The sequence below is a fragment of the Leptodactylus fuscus genome, chromosome 5, assembly GCF_031893055.1.
Source record: "Leptodactylus fuscus isolate aLepFus1 chromosome 5, aLepFus1.hap2, whole genome shotgun sequence".
Taxonomy (NCBI): domain Eukaryota; kingdom Metazoa; phylum Chordata; class Amphibia; order Anura; family Leptodactylidae; genus Leptodactylus; species Leptodactylus fuscus.
Genome location: NC_134269.1, coordinates 85,240,182 through 85,265,381, shown reverse-complemented (window position 1 = coordinate 85,265,381; position 25,200 = coordinate 85,240,182). Strand labels below are relative to the sequence as shown.

The window sequence follows — 25,200 nt, the reverse complement described above, 5'->3', positions numbered from 1 at the left end:
AGCTATAGTTAAGGTTCTCCTGCTGCCAAAGCTCCACTTTCTCACCCTGGTGGACTTCAAAGGCTTTTACAATAGAAACTCATGATATATCAGTGCCTTTGATACAAGTCTTTAATGTCGGCTACCTGGAGTGTCCCAGCTGAGTGCTATCACCAGAGGTTGTCCTGCATGCAGACTTGTGTCAGCTGTAATAAGACATTGGGCTCCTTCACGGCATATGGTATAAAAGTACAGATTTTATTCTGAATATGATATAAGGGAATTCTAGTATTTTAAACCAGGGTGCTGTATATATAATTTCTATAGTGAGTTACCCTTTTGGTGCCAAGAAATCCAGGGTACATTTAGCATATGATTGTGAGCCCAGGTTTACATAGGGACATTCATTGTGATATACAATAGTAACGATTAGTAGAAGAATACTAACTGACAAATAAGCAAGAGCTTAACAATGCTTGAGCACTATATCCCAGTGCACTTCAAAAAAGTAATGTCTCCAGTGCTAAGACTGCCTGTCATGCTGGACTGCCTAAGGGATGAACAGGGTAACCGGTTCCCTACTGTGCAAGTGCTTTTAGAAGTTTTAGAATAAGCACACACCAATAGTTTCACCAGGTGCTTTACGTAGAGGTATTTGTAGGTAACTGCAGGTCTTAGTAACAGCTCACAGAAGTGACACATCAACTTGGCAGCAGTTTCACAGAACCCAGGACTTTTTTTTTTAGACAGCATTAAAATAACAGCGACGTAGGCACCCAGCTCAGACACTACACTCCAGGCTCTACTCATTCCACTGGCTTTTGGGATAAAGCCCAGATATGCAACTGTCACTCAACTGGTAACATCAGTGTACCGGACTGGTCCCCTCACTTTTTTAGGGACATTTTCCATCCCCGCATGCTTATGAAGCATCAGGCTATTACACGCATAGGCTGTACCTTGGTAAGCTTGAAAAGCAGCACCTACTATACAGCCAATAGGCAAAACAGTGTTTAGTGCATTACATGCACCCCTTCCTGTCCAGAAAATATCAGAACCAGGGTGGCCTGAAACTCAGCAATATAGTTAAGGTAACAGTGGCACACAAAATACACAATGCAACAAGTCACCAATATTGGCATTATGCAACACAATCTTACACGGAGTTAGGACTTAAAGGGGGTTTGGTGTTCACTATTCCCCTATCTACAGGACAGCAGATAAGTGTCTGATTGTTGGGGGTTCAACCATTGGGTTGCCCAATAGTCCCTATAAAGCCTCCTTGTGAATGAAGCACCAGTATGCTTGCTTGATCGGCACTCTATTCACTGTTATGGGGCTGTCAGGACTGTAATATTGCTTCTTTGTATAGATGCCCCCCTTAATTTTTTGACTCTATAGCAGCTACTATACCTGCTACCAAGAAAGTTACACCCTTATATGTCAATAAAGGTAGTGACAGAGGCTTTTTGATGTCTGTCTGGCCCTTCCTTGGGCTTGAGGACTGTTTTTTTTTCCCACCCACCTTGTAATTCTTTCACTTGGGGGTTAATTGGAGCATTACAGTCTGTAGTGCTCCTATTAACCCCCAAGTGCAAGAATTGCAAGTGGGTGGGAAAAAACAGTCCTCAGGCCCAAGGAAGGGCCAGACATCCAGAAGCCCTCCCCTCCCCAGCACTCCAACCTTTCCCCAGCTCTCCAACACAATAATGGTGTCTGCCAGCTTTAACTGAGGTGCCATTTCGCCGGCAATTGCAGGCACCCGGAGCAAGATTCGGGACCTGCGTGCATTTTTATGGCAGCCGGGAGCCTTGTGAGGCTCCAGCCTGTCATTCTATAATTTCTATTGTAGGCTACTCTATGTAGCCTGCAATAGAAATGCCGGATTTTTGCGATGCATGGTATTAGTGATTAGTCCCCTAGGTCCTAGCCATTAGCTGCTGTGTGCGGCCCTCGCAACAACCTCTTGCTACTCATGTGGCCCTCGGGGTACCCTGAGTTTGACATGCCCGCTCTCCATACTGTGTACAATGCAAAGTCCTCAATGTTCATGATCTACCGCCTCACCTGCTCCTTACCACTGATTGGCAGATTTCTCCCTATGCACAGTGTAGGAAGAAAGCTGTCAATCCTCTGCAGAAGGAGGAGGCTGCTACTCATAAATGTCAGCATTCAGCTATGGGCTCCTGTTTCCCTGGATAATGTAGGGTTTTATAAAAAGTGCTGCATGAGAAAAAGTAAGTGACCTAACACTGGAATCACAGTCTGATTAGTTTATTCTGCCATCTGAAAGGCATAAACATGATGCAGTAGATTTAGTTTACGTAGTACTATGTTTTGGCGGGTGTTTGGACTGTGTGCAGCTGATTTATTTTAGCAATAGTGTATATGGTTAATATGAGATTAAGTACTGAACTGTATTTCCCTCTTTCATTGATGAAAATTTCCATTCATGGATTCAGTGTTTTCTCCGTCTCTATAGACGATGGTGCAGCATGCTCTAATTCTGATTAACTACCTCCTTCAGATAGCCAGTGTTTGAGTCAGCTAGAATTGCCTTGTGAGATCCCCTCCCCTCCCTGTGCTAAAAGATTATTTTTAATAAAACGGATTCCATTAAGTCACACTCTCTCTAGTCTCTGCAATATACCAATTATATTTTGTTTTCTCTCGATGGATATATTCCCATTGCCTGCAGTCACAAAATGTGTTGTGTGGAGATAATCTCCATACCCCAGGGGACACATCGGCTTTGCCATAGAAGGAACACATTACATCAATAAGAATAATAAGGCTGTGCCACATTATTTGCAGAATCCTGCAGTCACTGTGACTTTTTAGGCTAGAGAAGTTAATATGAAGCTCCTGAACATATTTTTCTGAGCTTGAAAGAGAAAAACATATTGATATTGGAATTACTATAATGAATGAACTTTCATCCTTTTGGAAACCTTTCTGCACATAAAGTAATGGCAGAGAAATGCTATAAATCCCAGTATATACCTTTTAATCCCAGCAGAAGGAAATGTGAAAAAGAGATGTTAAGAGTAAATATTTGTTTTCTAAAAAGAAAGAACCTGTAAGATGCCGTAATGCTGCTTTGCTCTCCAGTTATTTTCTGCAATCTCATGTCATTACACTGGTTGATTTAGTACATTTGCTTTAATTTAGTAGACTGTTTTATATACTCTAGCCAGTAGAGTTTACATTGCAAACTCTGCCGGTTTCAATTTAAAACCGATGGACAGCCGACTGGGTCAGGGTTGGTTAACATCTCGGCAAACACACGGACCCCATTATAGTCTATGGGGTCTGTGCGCTTTCACTGCACACCGCTTGCAAATGTGTTCAGTAGTCCGTTTGGGTGGTAGGGGGGGATCCCCCATACGGATTCCCCCAGATTACAGATGCAGATGTGAACCAATCCTTAATGGTTTCCACCAGGCTCCATGTGATACAGCAGTCTTAGCTGTCCATCTACCCATTATTCGGGTGCCCCTATCAATCTGAATATTGGAGAGGAGACACTAGTGTGAACCTAGCCTTAGGCTGAAAACGTGTAAAAACATTATATTTCTTACAGTTGATATTTGGATACCGCTGTATTAACTCCTTCCCGAAATCTTCTGTACTATTTTGGTAGATGCCAGTTCTTTAAAGGTGGCGGCCCCTCTATATTCTACAGCAGAGACCCAGAGCTAATGCCTGTGATTAGAGTTTACTATGATCGCAGACATATCTAAGTGGGAGCTCCCCCCCAGTGCAAAAAGAGCCCCATACCTTTTGCAGACACAAGGTACCCATTGCAAGATGAGAGGCTCCTAGCCTTGTCATAGCCATAGAGCTATTAAGGCTGGGCTATGACCAGCCTCAATGGCTATGTAGCAAAAGTCCCAAAGGAAAACGTTTTCAAAGTTTTAAAAAATATAAAGAAACAAAAAAAACGAAAAAATAAAAAAAAATAGTCACCCCTCTTCTTTAGATTTAAAATAAAAACAAATTATACATCCCCACATCCGAAAATGCCTAGTCTACAAACATATAAAAATATTTCCCTTATGTCCTACAGCATCAGTGTGGGGTATTTCTGCCCCTGTGCTGGTAGGAAAGGCTGAATTTTTAATTCATTTTTAACTGCATAATTAATTGAAGGACAAAATCCCTATAAGTGAGAAAAAGAGACCTCCTCACCTTGTGGGTTTTTTCTGTCCCATGTGGTGGGACTGGTGGATGGAGTCTCTTTTGTTCTCCCATTTTTTTCCTAAAAAAGGGTTAACTACTATAGATGAGCGAATATACTCGATCAAATACCTGCGCCGCATAGCTCCTGTTGGAAAAACACTTCCAGGGCTTCGAATTTTTACTGTCCCTTCCACCTTCCCTGGCGCCAGGAGCTATTGCGGCGGAGGTATTTGATTGAGTATATTCGCTCATCTCTATTAACTACTTACTTTTTAGTAGTTTTCTCCTCTTCAACTGTTCATCTCTTTTCCTTGGGAGCTTTTTACTTCTGAGGCTTCCATAAAAGCTATCTAAGGATAGGTAATGTATTCAAGGAGTAGTGCTCCAAATAGGAAGTTAATAGTTTGAATCCTTCTACGATAGTGATTCTAAATATTCTTCAGGACAGCATGGATAAGGGCCTTCCCCTGCTGCACTTAAGGTACATCTTTCAGTCCTACTCCCTGCTCAAGCACATGATTGTCTCAGACTCCCTTAATTTCCAGATTTCTTAAGGGTACCATGAGAATTGTTCGAATTCTTCTACAAGAGTGATTCTAAATTTTCTTCAAGACTGCTTGGCTAAGGGCTTTTTCCCTTCCACACTTATGGTACAGGTTTCAGCCCTATCCTCTGCTTAAGCAGGTGATTGTCTCAGAACCTCTTAATTCCCAGATTTCTTAAGAGAACCACAGAATCTCCAGGAGAGAACCGTGCTCAGTGGTCCAGAACCAAAGAGTCAGTCAAAGGTATTCACTTGAACTTTTTATTGATAAGACATCACAACACGTTTTGGGCTCGAACGGCCCTTTCTCGAGTGCAAAAAGACAGTACCTGTATATCAGAACCCAGACTCCCACACAGACTCCAATGTAAACTCATTGGAGGGTGTTATGAGACTTAGGCGAGTGTCGCTGCTCCTGTTCCACACTGGGATCTATCCACAATTCTTTCTGGCCTCTGCGGCCCTCCATTTGAACCATTGGGGGAGGTGGATCTTAAGTTTTTGGCCTTCAAAACCTCCTTTTATCACATCAGTAAATGAGTACGAGAGTTGCAGGATTTTCTCCGGAAGAACCATATATTTTATTCTTGGGTTTAACCCTAAGGTGCCTTCTCAGACTAATAACAACCAGGTGGTCTCCTTAACAGTTTTTCTTTCCCAGCTCCGTCTTCCAAGGAGGAGGTAAAATTCCATACACTGGATGTACTAAGGTGTCTCCAAATTTATCTTGTGTGTACACAGCCCTACAGAAAATTGGAGAACCTCATAATGAATATACATTAGAGACAAAGGTCTCAAGTCTTATAAACCCTCTTTATCAAGATGGATTAAGGAAGCAAATAAAACTTCTTTTTTGTCACCTTTTGACAGCACCCAAGTTCATCAGAGCTCATTCAACCAGGGATGTGTCAGCCTTCTGGGCTGAGAGTCAGTCTTGCCTTTTGAGCAGATTTGTGCAGCTGCTTTTTGGTCTTCCCAACTAACCATTGTTAAACACTATCAGTTAGATGTCCATAGTTCAGAGGCCACTGCCCTTGGACATTCATACTGTCTTAAGCACTGTAGTGCAAGAGAATCCTTACACTACTTGCAATGTCCCCATATTGTGCTGCTGTAGGACATAAGGGAAACGTTATTACAGATGAGCGAGTAGTGAAATATTCATATTCGTTTTGAGTAGCCCCTCAATATTTGACTATTCGACTTGGGGTGAGTAGAGCCTTGCACCAGCAGTGTTTTATTTTTTGGCCCTTGGGGTGAGAAGAGCCTTTCACTAGCAGTTTAACTTTTTGGCCCTTGGGGTGAGTAGAGCCTTGCACTAGCAGTTTAACTTTTTGGCCCTTGGGGTGAGTAGAGCCTTTATCCAGCAGTGTTTTTGGTCCTTTAATTTAGTTCAGCCTTGCACCAGCAGAGTTTTTGGCCCTTGGGGTGAGTAGAGCCTTGCACCAGCAGTGTTTTATTTTTTGGCCCTTGGGGTGAGGAGAGCCTTGCATCAGTAGTGTTTTATTTTTTGGCCCTTGGGGTGAGAAGAGCCTTTCACTAGCAGTTTAACTTTTTGGCCCTTGGGGTGAGTAGAGCCTTGCACTAGCAGTTTAACTTTTTGGCCCTTGGGGTGAGTAGAGCCTTTATCCAGCAGTGTTTTTGGTCCTTTAATTTAGTTCAGCCTTGCACCAGCAGAGTTTTTGGCCCTTGGGGTGAGTAGAGCCTTGCACCAGCAGTGTTTTATTTTTTGGCCCTTGGGGTGAGGAGAGCCTTGCATCAGTAGTGTTTTATTTTTTGGCCCTTGGGGTGAGTAGAGCCTTGCACTAGCAGTTTAACTTTTTGGCCCTTGGGGTGAGTAGAGCCTTTATCCAGCAGTGTTTTAGGTCCTTTGGGTGAATTGAGCCTTTAACCAGCAGAGTTTTAGTTTTTGGCCCTTGGGGTGACCCCTAAATTATATTTCAGGCCCTTGGGGGTGAGCCCTAAAACAATAATTTTCAGGCCCTTGGGGGGGAGCCCTAAAAATTATTTTGCAGGCCCCTGAGGGGAGCCCTAAAACATTAATGTTTTTTTTTTTTTAACTATTTATTTACGGTGAAGGTGGTGGTGGTGTTGGAGGAGGAGGAGGAGGAGGAGGAACTTGTGTGCTGGCACAGACACATGGAACTGAGTCTCATCAGTACTGTGGACGGGACATGCTGGTTGCAGGTCCACAATATCTGCTATCCACCCTAGTATAGGTTCCTGGTGCTCGGGCCTCGTCAGAACTACACCCTACACCTCGCTTGATGTTGTGGCACTGCTGGCTGCCCCTCTCCAGTATATAAGTGGAGTCGAGCTACTGTGGCCTGGATCCCCTCGTCCTCGCCCCCTTGCGCTACTGATGAGGGGCACTGCTGGCAGCCCCTCTCCAGCACCTGGACTGTGAACTGGATCTCCACATCCATGTGCCCACCCCGGGCCTTCCCTGATGCATCTTTGGCAGGTTCAGAGTATGTGTACACTGTTCCTGCAGTGTAGCTCTGAAAAGAGCTGTTTTTCAATTTTCCTGCCTAACACAAGCTAAACTTTCTCACCCTGCTCACAATGTCTTTCCCTAGCTCTCCAAACCGCATCTGAACGAATATGGCTGACACTATTCTTATAAATCCGAGGTCACCTGATTTCACCAGCCAATGACTTTTTCCTATTTTTTATTTTTTTTTTATGCCTACGTTTTCCTGCTTCCTGTGCCACCTTCCCTGCACAGTTAGGGAGGGTTCATATGGAGTTACTTGCCGCGTGATGTGGCACGTAGACGCCGCGTGAGCTTTTGCGGGCCGTTCAAGCTCCCATTGATTTCAAATCGAATTTGCCATATGGCGAATGCTGTAGCGGAATAAAATAACAAAAGAGTTAAACTGCAATTGTCTTGCCATTTAGTCTCCCATAAGAATTTGAATAAAAAATGATCAAAACATCAGACATTACCCAAAATGGTATAACTAAAAAGTGGCACCATCAAAAATCCTATAGACAGAAATATAAAAAAAAATTACGAGTGTAACTTTTCAATTTTTTTTAAGGAGTTAAAATATTTTAAAAAAACTGATATTTTTTTTTACCCCAGGAATCATATTGACTCATAGAATACAGATTACATGTCATCTTGGCTGCTCAGTGAATGCCATAAAAGCAAAGCCCATTTTTTCTCCAATTCCACCCCATGGTTATTGAACTGAATTGAGAAGAATGGGAATAAAACGTACAATTAGGCTAGATTCATACTACCGTTATTGAATGTCCATTGCTCTTATCCATCACAGGATGAGAGCAACGGACATTAAATGACAATTGCAGACAGCGCTCTCTTTGCTCGCTTTCTTCAGTCATGTGTTTTACTTTTCTGATGGAAGAAAAACTCAAATATGCAGGACTTTTTCTTCCATTAAAAAAGTAAACAAACATGACGGATGATCGTGTCCATCTTGTGTCCATCTTGTTGTTTACATTAGAGTCAATGGAAATGGACACATTGGGGGGGGGGGGGTCTGTCTTTGTTACTCTGCTACAGTTGATGTCCATTGCTGTCATCCATCATGGAAAATAGCGGACATTAACAACAGTAGTGTGAACATAGCCTAATAAGGGATTCACTCTTTCATGTATCAAAAATGTTTGGTTCTACAAATTTGGTAGTATGAAACACTGTACATACTTACTATATTAACCTAACACAGCAATATCAGGCATGTGGCCTTCAATATCATAGTATGTATGACTTCCAAATGACTTCAGCCAAGATTAGTGCTAATAAAGAATTGTAAGAAAACTACAGTCACCTTTTATAACTTTATGAAGAGATTACATGCTGTATATTTAAATGGCCAATAATATCTAGAAGTATCACTTTGTATACTGAATAAAAGTTATTACATAGCGACACCTAGTGGCAGGAAAAGATTTTAAATATTTTTATCTAACACATTCTTTTTCTGCTACTTATTACTTGCATTAGCAAAGTTAGTACGATTATTAATTAATACCATTATTATTAAACTATGTAACTATGTATATATATATATATATATATATATATATATATGACATTGCTGCATGATGAAACACCTAAACTGTATATATTTTCCTTCATAGGCTCAACTCATTGCGCAGTCAATTGGCCAAGCTTTCAGTGTTGCTTACCAAGAATTCTTACGAGCCAATGGGATCAATCCCGAAGACCTCAGTCAAAAAGAATATAGTGATATCATTAATACCCAAGAGATGTATAATGATGACCTCATACACTTCTCAAACTCGGAAAACTGCAAGGAGGTAAATAATATAATGTTATCACTCTTACTGGATGGGATGGATATTTCTAGAAATGATCATGGTTATAATTTGATAATTAACAGCTTCAGGTGGAAAAGCTCAAGGGAGAGATATTGGGAGTGGTTATCGTGGAATCTGGATGGGGCTCAATACTTCCTACTGTGATACTAGCAAATATGATGAATGGAGGACCGGCTGCACGCTCTGGAAAACTCAGCATTGGGGATCAAATCATGTCTATAAATGGAACAAGCTTGGTCGGCCTTCCTCTAGCAACATGTCAAGGTATAATTAAGGTATGTCCCTTATACAGTCTATTCTACATTTATTATATGATTGTCCCTATACTCTGTATGGATTCTTCAGCTCAGATCCATTCATAACCCAATAGCACAAACAATTGGAAACCAAAAAATTGTTCATCACGGATTACCAAATTCAAAAGCAGACTATAAGCATACGTAGATCCTCAGTCTTACATCAAACTTATAAACATTTATTTACATAATTAAAATTTATAACAGTCCTAGAAAAAAATAATGGAACATTCAGTTAGCCTCACCCCTAATGAGACTGAAGGGAGGTCCCCCACACTCGAGGTTGTGTCCCTACAACACAGGAACTATCAGGTTCTTCTCCAAGCTATTGCCCCATAAACTTTGATATGTCAGTGCTCTCTCTCTCTCTCTCTCTCTCCACACAGTCTCTCCATCCTGCATCTCACATCCCTCCTCCTCTCTCAGTACCTTAGAGCACACATCTCTCCATCCTCTTGCACTGTCGGCATACTAAGAGATGCCTTCCTAGTCACGTGACGCCTGAGGTCACACAGGCTCTTTGGAGTACAGTAATACAAGCTTTCCCCCGATCACCCACCGCTCTTATTACTGTTATAACAGCAGGAGATGATCGGGGGAAAGTTTGCTAAGTAAAACACTTCAGGGGCAGAGTGGGACATGCATTGCACTGCATGTCCCACTGATGACAATTGCATCAGGGCAAAAAGAAAAAGGCGACAGCCGTTTCGTGCAGACAGCGCTTTTTCAAGCGATGTCATATGGCTTGAAAAAGCGCTGTCTTCGCGAAACGGCTGTCGCCTTTTTCTTTTCGCCCTGATGCAATTGTCATACTCTCCCAGTGTTTTTAAAGATGATGAATAAAGGAAATCTTTTATGAAAAAAAGTGCCCGGGTGAGTGCCCCTATTTTTTTCTTATTTCTTGAAACCGTTTAACAAATACTGTTTTGGGTGTGAGCACCTCCCTAAAAGGCTCGATTTAAAATATACTTCCATGAACAATATCTACCTTATATACAACATGGAATAACTTAAAGGTTTTAGTGTCATGGTTTTTTCTTTTTTTCAATAATATACAATATGACTGTCTTTCCCCCTACGCCCAACCAGCAGCACAACTGGGGTATTTCTGCCCCTGTGAGCTGTTAGGACAGGTAGAACTTTTAATTAACTAACAGCTTTAACCCCCTATAAGAGGCCGCAAGACCTCCTCCCCCCTGTGTTTTTTTCTGTCCTGTGCGGACAGGACAGGTGGCGGGGGGGAGAGGTGTTGCAACCTCTTACAGGGGGCACCTCTCCCTCCGATTTTCAGCTTCTTACCTCCTCTCCTTGTCTCCTCCCGTCTGGGGTGTTCTCATCTTCCCCCTGTGCCGGCGCGTGTCTGCCGGCACTTCGGCGGGTCAGGAGGCGGGGAGGAACTTCTCTTCTCCGGCGGCGAAGGGGAACTGTAGTGCGCGGCCGTGTTCCCGGGCGGTGGACTCCGCTTCCGGGTTTGCCGCGCATGCGCAGTTCTCCGGCCATCGAGGGGCCCCGTTGGGACGTAATTCGGGTCTCTGTAGTGAGGGGACGGGGCCTCATCGTAAACCCCGCCCCTCTTGGTTTGCCTGGCTTATTTAAACTCCCCCCTGTCATCACTGCTTTGCTTGCTCACTCTCTGGGTGCTCAAGCTGTCGGTTTGTCCCTCAAGCACTTTGTGGTGGTTAACCGTATTGTTTCAGGTTTGGCAGGGGGGGAGGGGCGGGCAGACCTGGTTACTTATATGGAGCCTGAATAACTTTGTATTTGCTTTCTCCTTAGCATGTCCTCCTCTTCATCCTCCGTGCTCCCTTCCCGGAGTAAGACGACTTCCAAGAGGAAGCATTTATCCTGCGGTAAATGCAGGATTCCCTTACCCGACGGATATGAATATAGATATTGCCATGGATGCAGAGGCCCCCCATCAGAGGATACCCCCCTGCGTGATGTGGTCGGCTGGGTAAAAGACTTCGTTCATCAGTCTATGAGAGAAGTTAAAGATACCATTTCCCACATGGCAAAAAGACCTCGAGTGGAGCCCAGTGAGCTCTCACTCCCCCCGCTGGAGGATCTCCATATTGGGGAGGTGGATTCAGAGGAGGAATCCGAGGAGGCGGAGAAATCTATATTTCCATTGGAAAAGATGCCAAGGCTGCTCAAGACCATCCGGGCAAGGGACCGTGAGAGCGGGGAAGGATCCAGCAGAAGATCCAGATCCTTCAGGGCAAATTCGGATTTAGTCCGAAAGATGGAGGCTGAATGGAGACGGCCGGAAAAAGCGTTTAATTCCACTAAACGCTTTAGATCCTTGTTCCCCATTGCCGAATCCCAGCAGGGAACCTGGGGGTTCCCCCCCAAAGTGGATATGGCCGTGGCTAAGCTATCTAAGCGCACGGTGGTGCCGTCAGAAGACGGATCGAATCTGCAGGATCCTATGGACCGCCGCGTCGAGGGCTCCCTGAGGCGGATATATGCAGCCTCCTCCGCCCAGGCTTCGGTGGGCATCTCCGCCAGCGAGGTGATGTCAGGCCTTCGGGCTGAGTTGTCTTCCCTGGCTAGGGACATTGACACCGGAGTACATCAAGATGACCTGCTATCGGCCATGTCAGATATTAATCTGATGGTAGACCACCTATCAGAGGCTACCTTTTACCAAACGAAGCTGGCTTCTAGGGCAATGGCGCTTTCCACCGCGGCCAGACGCCCATTATGGCTGAAGCCATGGAGAGCCGATAATGCCTCCAAATTTAATTTGTGTGCCCTCCCCTTCGAGCCTGGAAGGCTATTCGGTAGGGAATTAGACCAAATTATGGAAGGCCTCGCGGATTCCAAGGGGAAGAACCTCCCTCAACCCTCCAACAAAGGAAGACATTCCTTTCGGGGCCGCGGATTTTCCAGAAGGGGTTCTTGAGGCCAGAGACGCTCCGGCCCCCAGGCCAGAGGGAGAGGTCGTGGTGCCTCCCGTGACCAGCAGAAGCGCTCATCCTTCTGACTATCCGACCTCCCTTCCCCGCGCCCCCGCAGCTGTAGGCGGCCGGCTTTCCCATCATTCGGCCGCCTGGATTCTTCATATTCAGGACCCCTGGGTCTTGCAACTGATCCAGGAAGGATACAGGATAAGCTTCATCTCTCATCCCGCAGAGAAATTTATAACAACTCGCCCTTTTCAGGGCACCAAACAACTTCATCTAGAGAAGTCCGTTCAGGAGTACGTGGACAAAGCTGCGCTGGAACCGGTTCCTCTTACAGAACGCGGCCAAGGCGTCTACTCTCCGGTCTTCTTAGTTCCCAAGTCGTCAGGCGGATGGCGGATGATCATCGATCTCAGGTACCTGAATCAATTCATCCACAAGGTACGGTTCCGGATGGAAACCATCAGATCGGTGCTCCCCTTCCTGCAGCCCGGAGATCACTTTGTCACCTTGGACCTAAGGGACGCATACCTCCACGTACCTATTTTTCCAGCCCACAGGAGATTCCTAAGGATTGCTGTGTACCTAATCGGAAGGTTGTCTCATTTGCAGTTTACAGCTCTCCCATTCGGCATATCCTCGGCCCCCCACACCTTCACAAAGGTAGTGGCTCCGGTCGCAGCCGCTCTGCGCCTCCAAGGGATCTTTATAGTTCCGTATCTAGACGACTGGCTCCTAAAAGCCCGGTCAAAGGAGGTTCTCGCCACACAACTAGAGACCACAGTGGCTTTACTAAACGAGCTGGGCTGGCTAGTAAACTGGCAGAAGTCAGTAGTGGTTCCATCAACCCGGATCCAGTTCCTGGGATTCATCTTGGACTCTCTCAGTATGATGATCTCCCTGCCCTCTCCTCGCAAGGAGAAGATTGGTCGAGCGGCTCATCACCTATCCATTACCCGGAAGGTTACTATCAGGACGGCCATGAAAGTCCTAGGTCTCATGTCCGCCACCATCGAGGCAGTCCCCTGGGCCCTGTGGCACATGCGCCCGTTACAAAGCGAGATCTTGAGAGTCTGGAACCACAGTCCTTCAGGACTTCAGAAGCCTATCAAGTTATCCATCAGTACCCGTCGATCACTGGCTTGGTGGTCTCATCTCCAAGACGGGAAGTCCACGGTCCAGACCTCCTGGATCCTGTTGACTACAGATGCCTCCCTCACAGGATGGGGAGCGCATCTAGGGGAGACCCCAGTACAAGGTACATGGAATCGTCTGGAGAAAACGCGCTCGTCCAATTGGTGCGAGCTTACGGCAGTTCACCGTGCACTTCTGGCGTTTGCACATCACCTCTAGGGACAAGCTGTGAAGATAAGGACGGACAACTTAACAGCAGTTCACTACATCAACAAACAAGGGGGTACCAGATCCCCCTCTCTCCTGCAGGTGACCAACTTAATATTTTCCTGGGCAGAAAGGAATCTGTCCCAGTTGTCGGCAGTTCACATCCAAGGTCGCTTGAACATCCTTGCGGATCAGCTCAGCAGAGGCCTGGTGACGTCAGGCGATTGGTCCCTGGATCCGGAAATCTTTCACCATCTTACCAAGATGTGGGGTCTCCCCGAGGTGGATCTGATGGCCACCCAATACAACGCCAAAGTAGAAAGGTTTTGCTCCCTGTACCGGGAAGACAACCCTTTGGCGGTGGATGCCCTGTCAATACCTTGGAGGTTCAAACTGGCATACGTTTTTCCTCCCATTCCGATGATTCCGAAGGTATTGGCGAAACTCAGGCAGGACCAGACCTCGGCAATAGTGATCATGCCGTTCTGGCCAAAAAGGGCATGGTTTACCCACCTCATTCTGATGAGTCGAGGGATCTACTGGAGGCTTCTATCAGTCCACAACCTGGTAACTCTAAACAGACAGCTCTGCCAGGACCTGGACAGGTTCAACCTCACTGCCTGGAGGTTAACCGCGCCGTATGTGGAGATAGAGGATTGTCCCAGGGAGCGCTAAGGACACTAGCCCATTCAAGAGCGGAATCTACTAACCGGAGCTATCAGAGGATCGCCCGAATATTCCGAGGCTGGTGTGAGGAGAACCAGCGCAACTCCGACACAAATTCAATTGTGGAATTCCTACAAGACGGCCTAGAGAGGGGGCTATCACCAGCCACCCTGAAGGTTCAAGTTTCAGCTCTGTCCGCTCTCCTGGAGACTCGGCTATCACAAGATCCTCTAATCAAGCAGTTCCTAAGAGGGGCCGCCAGGCTCCGACCCCAGGTACAACCTCCAGTCCCTCGGTGGGATCTGGCTGCAGTTCTACACGGGCTCTGTGCTCCCCCCTTTATCTGAGGTGGATTGGAAGTACCTGTCATACAAGGTTACCTTTCTGTTGGCAATAACCTCCGCCAAAAGGGTTGGAGAACTACAGGCCTTAGCGGCCTCGGAACCTTTATAACCTTTTTCTCAGACAGGGTACAGCTGAGGTTTGTTCCAGGATTCTTGCCAAAGGTACCTTCACTTCAGAATATCAACCAGGTAATTTCTTTATCGGCCTTCTTTCCCTCCCCCACTTCCGAGTGGGAGGAGAAGATGCACAAGCTGGACTTGGTCAGAGCACTGCGGATCTACCTGGACCGCACAGCCTCCTTCCGGAGATCAGAAAATCTGCTGATCAATGTGTTTGGCCACAATAGAGGTGTCAAAGCATCGAAGGTGACTCTGTCAAGATGGATCAAGGAGGCCATCACCTGCTCCCTGCGTGCTCAAGACCTTCCGGTACCTGAGTTTGTCCGTGCCCACACCACCAGAGCGGTGGCAACGTCCTGGGCAGAAAGACGTTCCCTTTCCTTGGAACAGATATGTGCCGCTGCTTCCTGGAGTTCACAGCTGACCTTCGCCAGGCACTACAGGCTGGATTGGCGTGCGGCGGATTCCACAGCGTTTGGACAGTCTGTCTTGGCATCAGCCTGCCAGGATCACCCACCCTAGGGTAATAGCGATACTTGCTAGATCCCCAGTTGTGCAGCTGGTTGGGCGTAGGGGGAATGGAAGATTATGAATGATAATCTGTTTTCACTTAGCCCAAACAGCAGCACAAGACTCCCTCCCAGATCCTTGTCATGGTATACACTCACCGGCCACTTTATTAGGTACACCTGTCCAACTGCTCGTTAACACTTAATTTCTAATCAGCCAATCACTTGGCGGCAACTCAGTGCATTTAGGCATGTAGACATGGTCAAGACAATCTCCTGCAGTTCAAACCGAGCATCAGTATGGGGAAGAAAGGTGATTTGAGTGCCTTTGAACGTGGCATGGTTGTTGGTGCCAGAAGGGCTGGTCTGAGTATTTCAGAAACTGCTGATCTACTGGGATTTTCATGCACAACCATATCTAGGGTTTACAGAGAATGGTCCAAAAAAGAAAAAACATCCAGTGAGCGGCAGTTCTGTGGGCGGAAATGCGTTGTTGATGCCAGAGGTCAGAGGAGAATGGCCAGACTGGTTCGAGCTGATAGAAAGGCAACAGTGACTCAAATAGCCACCCGATACAACCAAGGTAGCCAGAAGAGCATCTCTGAACGCACAGTACGTCGAACTTTGAAGCAGATGGGCTACAGCAGCAGAAGACCACACCGGGTGCCACTCCTTTCAGCTAAGAACAGGAAACTGAGGCTACAATTTGCACAAGCTCATCGAAATTGGACAATTGAAGATTGGAAAAACGTTGCCTGGTCTGATGAGTCTCGATTTCTGCTGCAACATTCGGATGGTAGGGTCAGAATTTGGCGTCAACAACATGAAAGCATGGATCCATCCTGCCTTGTATCAACGGTTCAGGCTGGTGGTCGTGGTGTCATGGTGTGGGGAATATTTTCTTGGCACTCTTTGGGCCCCTTGGTACTAATTGAGCATCGTTGCAACGCCAAAGCCTACCTGAGTATTGTTGCTGACCATGTCCATCCCTTTATGACCACAATGTACCCAACATCTGATGGCTACTTTCATCAGGATAATGCGCCATGTCATAAAGCTGGAATCATCTCAGACTGGTTTCTTGAACATGACAATGAGTTCACTGTACTCCAATGGCCTCCACAGTCACCAGATCTCAATCCAATAGAGCATCTTTGGGATGTGGTGGAACGGGAGATTCGCATCATGGATGTGCAGCCGACAAATCTGCGGCAACTGTGTGATGCCATCATGTCAATATGGACCAAAATCTCTGAGGAATGCTTCCAGCACCTTGTTGAATCTATGCCACGAAGAATTGAGGCAGTTCTGAAGGCAAAAGGGGGTCCAACCCGTTACTAGCATGGTGTACCTAATAAAGTGGCCGGTGAGTGTATATTGTATTTGTATTTGTATACTTTGATACTAACACAGGGGGTAGGAGGTCTTGCGGCCTCTTATAGGGGGTTAAAGCTGTTAGTTAATTAAAAGTTCCACCTGTCCTAACAGCTCACAGGGGCAGAAATACCCCAGTTGTGCTGCTGTTTGGGCTAAGGGAAAACAGATTATCATTCATAATCTTCCATTTTTGACTGTGTTGTCTGTGGACTGCTGAGGGTAGAAATTTAACCTCCAACCCTGCACTACTACACAACCCTTCACATATCTGTGTATGTGGAGACAAAACTGCATTGTACAGTGATCCCCACATACACAGATGTATGCAAGAGTCTCTGATCTAAAGATTTCTTGTTCTTGTGTATGAAGGAGCTTCCTAGAGCACATCACTTCACCAAAAGTTTGTAGAGTCATAGCAACATCAAAATTCTGAGATAGAAGTGCTGTGCATGTATGTGTTATATGAGAGTGTTGTATGTGATGTGTAATGTATACTGGGTGTAATTTTTAGTATCTGCCCTTATTCTCTATATATGAGCAGTGTACAATACCACTTCTCTTGTCCTGTATGTTGAATGTAACGCTCTGTATCTGCCCTTATTCGGTATATACAGAGTGGTCAGTATCACTTGTCCTGTACAGTATGCTAAGTGTAATCCTCAGTATCTGCTTTGTATATACAGTGTATGGATGGTTTACAGTAGTACTTTTCTTTCTCCGTATATAGACAGTGCAGAATTGCACTTCTTTTGCCCTGTACAGTATATATAGATTCTACACGCCACTTGTTTAGTCTTGCCCTGTTTGCTGGGTATAATTTTTATTATATGCTTTTATTCTTTATATAAGGAAGTTTCACAGTATCTGATCTTTTGTCCAGTACACTGGGTGTAATTCTCAGCATTTGCTCTTAAATTATTTATTCACATCAGTACTGGTCAGTTTGTCTTAATATGGTGCTGCTGCTACTACTAAGTGAATGAGAGAGAGTTACTGTAGGTTTACACCTGCGCTTGGGTTTCCATTCTTTGGGTATGCTTGGGGACCTGAAAAATGGAAACCCAATTTTAAAAAGTTGTTCCCCGTGGAAACCCCCATGGACCCCATAGACTATAATGGAGTAGGCTGGGTTTCTGCTCGAAAAATGCACAGAGAATAGTCCTACTTACAGGACTTTTCGCTCTGCATTTTTCAAGCGGACTCGGGGATAGAATCCCCAAACATAGAGCAAGCATTGGTGTGAATCCAGTCTTAGCTGGCAGAATCTCTAGTTTACTCCAATAACTGTCTAAGGGATACATCATAATACCTAGTCTCATCCCACCAGCAAAAGGAAAACTGAAAATTACAAATATAGTCTATAAAGGGAAAATCTATATCATCTACAGTATATATAATGGAAATTCATTCTATTGGGAAATGAAAAGCAGATATATCAAAGCAGCTGTTCAAGGTTAGCCCATATTTCTTACTAATGTTATGTATCAAGCTGCAGAGAGCATTTTATCAATGTTCCAATCTTCCCTGGCTGTACTTTCTACGGATTCTTTCTACATTTTGCTACTTTCTGTAAAAAAAAATACATGCTATATTAGTTTTATCAAACTGGAATATTAGATGCACATATAGTATAGATGACAGATATCTAGATTTACTTGCTATATTAATATTTAATTTACTGTCCTCACCAATTTTTATATACCATTCATCAGACTCTGTATGGGCAGTATGTCTATACTATTCTCTTACAATATACCTAATGTCCTTTGGGGGAAGATTAAACTTAAGCTTTCAGGTGACTCAGTATAACGTGTTCTATGTGCTAAGACTCCTCGACAAGTGCAGAAGCACCTGTGTCTGGACATAAACTATGTATGAGGAACCAGATTATTTACCTCCCCTGTATGAGGAATGTAACAGTAGGTTATCATTCCTTATAAAAGAGAATTTCAGCTGAAAGACTTTTTCCATGTTTTCAGTGGGATTTATCAGGGGGTCCTTTCTAACTTATCTTATTAACAGTAATACTGTAAGTCATTCATATATCAGCTATGTCCTCCTCACAAATGTCATCTCAAAGGTTATTATGATCCAGCAGATGGCAATAGTGAACAGGGCTGAGTTCTGGTATAGTCTGTGTATATGGATCATCAGATTTTAGCTTTTTAAGACTAGTAGATTCCTGAAAATTGCACCCAAAAACTTCGGACATTTTATGTCATAACAAGGTATAGAGAGGTTTGTATCACATTGGGAAAATGCTTACATTTTTGAAGAAATAGCACCAAACTAGTCCATGTTGTAGCGTATGGTAATGCACCTTAACCCCTGTTAATAAGCACCCGTGTGCTAGGGTAAGTTCACACGGAGTTTTTTGGTCAGGGTTTTGGCATTGTCAAAAACAGACCGGAAAACACATGAGACGTTTCCTGAGGCGTTTTTTGCCATTTGAAACATTTCCTGAAGCGTTTTTCAAGGAGTTTCCTGACCCGTTTCCTCTTGGGATGTGGTCATGAATTATATTTAAAAAAAACGGTTTTTATCAGGTTCCGCTTCAGGTTTTTGACCAAAAAACCGCAAGCAGGAAAAACCAGCTCACATTGAAAACGCTCACCGCTTCAAAAAGAATGGACATCTGGAAGACTCAGAAGCGTTTTGTATACTTTGAATGGTGAGGTGTTTTTTGGTTCAGGGTTAGGAGGCGGATTTCTGCCAAAACCCTGCATTCACACAGAGTTTTTTGGTCAGGAATCCTCCTCAAAATCCTCTTCCAAAAAAATGCCTCACCATACAGTCCTATGTAACCTGCCTTTTTTTTTTTTTTTTTTTTTCCACTAGCGGAAAAATAGAAGCAACATTTCCATTCTTCAGGCGTTTTGACAAAAACCACCTAAAAAAAACTCTGTGTGGATTTTCCACCTCCCATTGACTTGTATTGATCTTTTGACACATCAGGAAGCGCCTCAAAAAACGCCTCAGGAATTTTCCTGAGCGGATTTTTCCTGACCAAATTCGTGACCAAAAAACTCCATGTGAACGCAGCCTTAGGGAGTCTTCACACGTAGTAAACGCGCGTGTATTTTTGCAAAATACACGTGTAAAAATACACGTGTAAAAATAAGGGAGCCTTCACACGGAGTTACAGTGCGCTCATTCTGATCGTAAAAACACGTTCAGAATGAACGCGTAAAAAGCAGCTCCCATTGACTTGGATGGGAGCCGGCATACGTGTGCTCCCCAATGAAATCAATGGGAGGCTTTTTTCCCTATTGCTTTCAATGTATTACACGCGATTCATATTGAATCTTAAACAACTCCTTAAAGCCTGGGTCTCATTTACCAAAATGCTGCGTTTGGCCACGACAGAAACATTGCAACAAAAAATGTTGCGTTTTACATTACCTGCAAAGTGGGTGGCTAATCCCATCCACACGTCGCAGAAAATTATACCTTTGGAAACGCAGGCATCTTCCACATAGGTATAATAGAAGCAGAAAGTCCGCAGAGGAAAACTCTGAAATTTCTGTAAAAAATGCTGCAGAAAAAAAAACACAATGAGTTTCCAACACAGTCTCTGCAGAATTTTTTGCTGCATCTCTCTACATGGAACCTTAGCCTAGAGTGTTCACACTACCGTCGGTGCATGCAGGGTTCCTCCTGTCCGCTTGAGAAGTCGGACATCTTCACTTGCGGACAGGGAAGGACGGGCATGGAGTGCAAAAGAACGCACCCGATGCCCATTGAAATGAATGACAGGTGTCACGGACACAGCTAGTGTCTGCTCCTAATGTCCGTGCCAGATTTTGAGCGGACACTAGGAGTGGACACTACCTGTCGGACACCGACGGGTAAGATCTTTTTTAGTATAATATAGTATAATATAACGGCAAAACATTTGTTTTGCTGACAGCTGTTTTTGATAAACTCTGCCTTACATATACACACACACAAACAATCAATCACACACACACACTCTCGACTTGGCTGAGAATGCATGTATTTTGAGGAAAGAGAAGTAGGCCACTGCCAGACACATCTGGAGCAGTCTTACCTTACCCAAAGCAACTGGGTATTTACATTCATCATGGGTGACCCGTCTTTTCTCCAATATCATCTGTCAGTGATAGCACTATCAGAATCCATGATTTTTGCGATGATCTGCATTATTACTTGTTACTTATGTTTATACAATATATATCACTAGTGTCCATCTTTCTGCAGTTTTTTATCCTTTGCTTATAACGTGCAGTTATGGTGACCTCTGTTTTCATTGTTTAGATGTATCAGGATTTGATTAAGGCTCCGTTCCCACGGAGTAACGCGCCGCACATTCAGACGCGTATACACGTGTCAGAGTGTGAGTGCTCAAAACAGATCCCATTCACTTCAATGTGTGTCGGCTTACGGGCACAACACATTGAAATCAATGGGTTAAAAAGCCTCCCATTGATTTCAATGTGTAGCATGCATGAGCCGGCACCCATTGAAGTGAATGGGATCTGTTTTGAGCACTCACACTCTGACACGTGTGTACGTGTCTGAATGCGCGGCACGTTACTCCGCTCCATGGGAACGGAGCCTAAGTTGTTCTTGCACCTGTGTAGAAAATATAATGTAAGATTGATGGCAGCTTTCTTAGGTTTTGTCTTTGCAGGGCCTTAAGAATCAAACCCAGCTGAAGCTAAATATTGTAAGCTGTCCTCCTGTCACCACCGTCCTCATCAAGAGACCTGATCTGAAATACCAGCTGGGGTTCAGTGTACAGAATGGAATAGTAAGTTTTATTTACAATAGTTTCCATATATTGGTCTTTGATATACAGCTTTTTCTACTTTGTTTTAGGCTATGTTCACATCTGCATCAGAATTTTCAGTGCAGATCCATCAGAAATCACTGGAAGAAAAGGTCCTGAAAGCCCGACTTTTTCATTTGCTGATTTCAGCCCCCATTATAGTCAGTGGGGTCTCTTGGGCACGGTTTGTGTCCATCATCCAACCAATCAATCTGTTTTTCCATTTTTCTGGTGTGTCAACAGACCAGAAGAACAGAAACACCCAACACATGTACGAACCTAGCATTCGCATGTTATCTTTTGGTTTTACTGTTTCAATTATTATTTTCCTTTTTCCCTTTAAAACCTAATCAAAAATGTATTATTCTAAATATTATATACAGTCGACTCTCGATTTAACGTATCGGTATATAACGTATATAGGCTATAACGTATATTTTCTCAGGTCCCGACTAACCTACATGTATTTTTATCCCGTTATAACGTAATATGGTTTGCATATAACGTACTCTTTTTTGGACCCCCGCAGCCAATTGCAAGCCACATATAACGTAGAACGTTGTGTACAGGAGGGTCCCACCTAGCCAATCGCATGCATTTTCTGCCGCGTATAACGTAGTACGTTATACGTGCGAGCCTCTGACGAGTCTCTCACCACAGTGCCCTCTGGGTAGATTAGTTCACCGGAAGGAAGTCGTACGTGTCTCGTGTCGTGTGAAGTTCCGGTTTTGGTTGTTTATTGGCGCCAGAATGCCTCCCAAAAAGAGGACTAAGCTTACTGTGCAGCAGAAGGTAAGCATGACATGGAGTTGCACACTGGTAAAGATGGTTTTGTGTTGATTGCATCGCGATTTCATTACTGTACGTTTCTATTCTCATCGATCAGGTTGAAATCATACGGGAGTTGGAAGGCAACTCTAGCCTCAGACAGACAGATCTCGCAAATCGCTACAATATGCCTCTGACGACGGTCAATACCATTGTGAGAAACAAAAAGCATATCCTAGAGCAGAGCGAGAAACTCGGGAAGATGTCAGGAAAACGTTCCAAATTCCGCAAAGCAAAGCATGAGGAATTGGAAAACATTTTGATGAAGTGGATTAACCAAGCACGAGCTGCCGGAATTAATATTGATGGTTCGGTTGTCAGGGAAAAGGCAAACACTTTAGCAGCAAAAATGAATGTGAAAGACTTTGTTGCTTCCAGTGGCTGGTTCACGAGATTTAAGGAACGAAACAGTCTTTCGTATTGTGTTGCTGCTGGCGAAAGTGGGGCTGTAGATGTGGCTACTGTTGAAACTTGGACAACGGAGCAACTGCCGAAGATTTTAGAGAAATACGACCTAAAAGATGTCTTCAACACTGATGAGACTGGCGTATTTTTTAATTTGATGCCGAATCGCACTATCGCTGTAAAAGGGGAGAAATGCCATGGGGGCAAAATGAGCAAGGAGAGGATCACCGTACTCGTTACCACCAATGCGGACGGCTCGGAGAAGATTCCTATACTGGTGATAGGCAAGTAAACTAAAATTACAGTACTGTATAAACGAGTTTCACTAAATTTAATTTAAATGTTGAATTACTGTAAATTTGCCTTGCAGGCAAGTACAAGAAGCCACGTTGTTTCAAGAACGTACGCACACTGCCGTGTGAGTACAAAAACAACACCAAAGCTTGGATGACGGGCGATTTTTTCATGCAATTTTTGAGAGCCTTCGACGCAAAGGTGGGTACACGCAACAGGAAAGTGGCCCTCTTCCTGGATTGTTGCCCCGCACACCCACAAGAAGTGGAGGGTTTACGCAACGTAGACCTCTATTTTTTCCCGCCTAATTGCACAAGTAAATTGCAGCCACTCGATTTGGGTGTAATTAAGTCCCTCAAGTACAATTACAGGCGTTTGCTCGTGCAGCGGGCACTTGCGCAACCAATTGGATCAGTTAAAACCGGACCTGCTCCAGGCCATGCACTTCCTGGTAGCTTCGTGGAACAAAGTGACCCCCGCTTGCATCAAGAATTGTTTCCAGAAAGCAGGGTTTGAAAGTGCTGGAAACCACACTCAACCTTCGGAGCTAGAAGCAGCTGGAGCAGCAGTGATTTTGTATCAAAATGAGGAAGAAGAAATGGAGCAAGCAGAAATCCCAGGTGACGCCGAAGAAGTTATTGATACACCAAGCTGGGAACTCATCGCAGGGTCTGGTTTAGATTTCGAAACGTACGCAACCATGGACGATGAGGTGATTACATCAGAAGTGCTTTCTGTTGAGGAAATATACGAAAACGAGCAGGAGGAGGAGTGTATTCTTGAGGAACCAAATTCTGATTCTGAAAGCAGCAATTCCGTTTCCGAAACAATCGTGCCAAAATATTCTGATGTTCTCGATTCATTTCAGAAGGTGAAGACTTTCATTAGCGCTTTTGATGTCGGTGAACATATCATTAATCAGGTAGCAAACGTCGAGAGTGTGCTGTATGGGTTGCGCACCAAAGCTGTGCAAAAACAAACCCGTATTGAGGAATTCTTCTGTCCTAAAAAGTGAATGATACGGACACACACACACAGACATACAGTACTGTATAAATAAATGTAAATAGTTTTAATTTGGCTTCTGCGTTCTGACATTCTTACATTCGGCGTTATGTGCATGACACGCGCATGTACGTACAGTATTTTATAGGGCCGAAAAAGGTGCTATCGTGAATAACGTAGTCAGGGTCCGGCACAGTGAAATACGTTATATACGTATAACGTATTCGCCTTATAACGTATTTTTTTTCCCGGTCCCAGCAATACGTTATATCGAGAGTCGACTGTATAAGCAATGCTAAGTGCAACTATAAAATATTACATACTGTATAATATGAGATACTTAACATATCATCATTGTAACTTCTCATGAATAAAATATTAGAAATGAATAAAACAAACATTATAGTACATGTTATTACAGAAAAATGCTTCATGTTATTAAAGAAAAATGTTTGGGGACTCCCGATCGGAATACTGAATGCATTAAAAAGCGGTTAGCCAAGAAACCACACAGACCCCATAGACTATAATGGGGTTTGTATGTTTTCCGTGCGGTGTCCGCACAAATCATGCAGAGAGAAAAGTGCTGCTTGCAGGAATACCAAATGCAGATGTGAACCAGGCCTTAGTAATATCAGCTATGTTTGGTCATGTGATCGGCAGCATTCATACAACATCTGCTTTTTGCTAAGAACAAAAGTCACTTTCTTTATCAAAGACTATGAAAACCCCCATGTGAATCTCACAAACCTGCGTAGACTGGCTTCTTGCTTCACATAACAGACACATCAGTGATCACATGACTGAATAGATGACCAAAACAAAGCTAGTTATTCACTATAACTTACCAAGATTCTCTGTATTCATGAGTAAAAATGTAAAATAATTAAAATAATTTGTTACGTGTTGCTTTAAAAGATAACATGCTAGCCACCTGCAGTGGCCACTAGAGGAGGCATACTATACATAACTAATAGATAAAGTGTTATTGTGGACTGCAATGTATGAGAAATACAGCATCTATCAAGTTCCTCCATAAAGTCAGAATAAACATTAAGGCTAAGGTCAAGGCCCCACGGAACGATTCACAGCGCTAAAGCTCTGTGGGAAAAACTGCGGCGGGAACACATCGCGGTTCTTCTTGCAGCGCTTTGAACAGAAAGTTCACGGATTTTTCTTGCTGTTACAATTATATCTACAGGAAAGCCGCTGGCATTTCCGTAGATATACAGTAATTGACATGCTGCAATTTCTGAAACTGCGTCGGTTTTGAAAATCGCAGGGTGTCCGCACTGCAT

General features: G+C 44.2%; 1 protein-coding gene across 3 annotated transcripts in view; it reads left to right on the top strand.

Moving 5' to 3' along the window:
* The window catches only part of APBA2 (amyloid beta precursor protein binding family A member 2), a 302,921-nt gene that overhangs the window by 232,781 nt on the left and 44,940 nt on the right, over nucleotides 1-25,200 (top strand). For all 3 annotated transcript variants that reach the window (XM_075273589.1, XM_075273587.1, XM_075273588.1), the window contains 3 exons: nucleotides 8,819-8,998; nucleotides 9,082-9,294; nucleotides 21,233-21,352. In XM_075273589.1, the coding sequence (XP_075129690.1) occupies nucleotides 8,819-8,998; nucleotides 9,082-9,294; nucleotides 21,233-21,352 (513 nt within the window). The remainder of the gene's footprint in view (nucleotides 1-8,818; nucleotides 8,999-9,081; nucleotides 9,295-21,232; nucleotides 21,353-25,200) is intronic.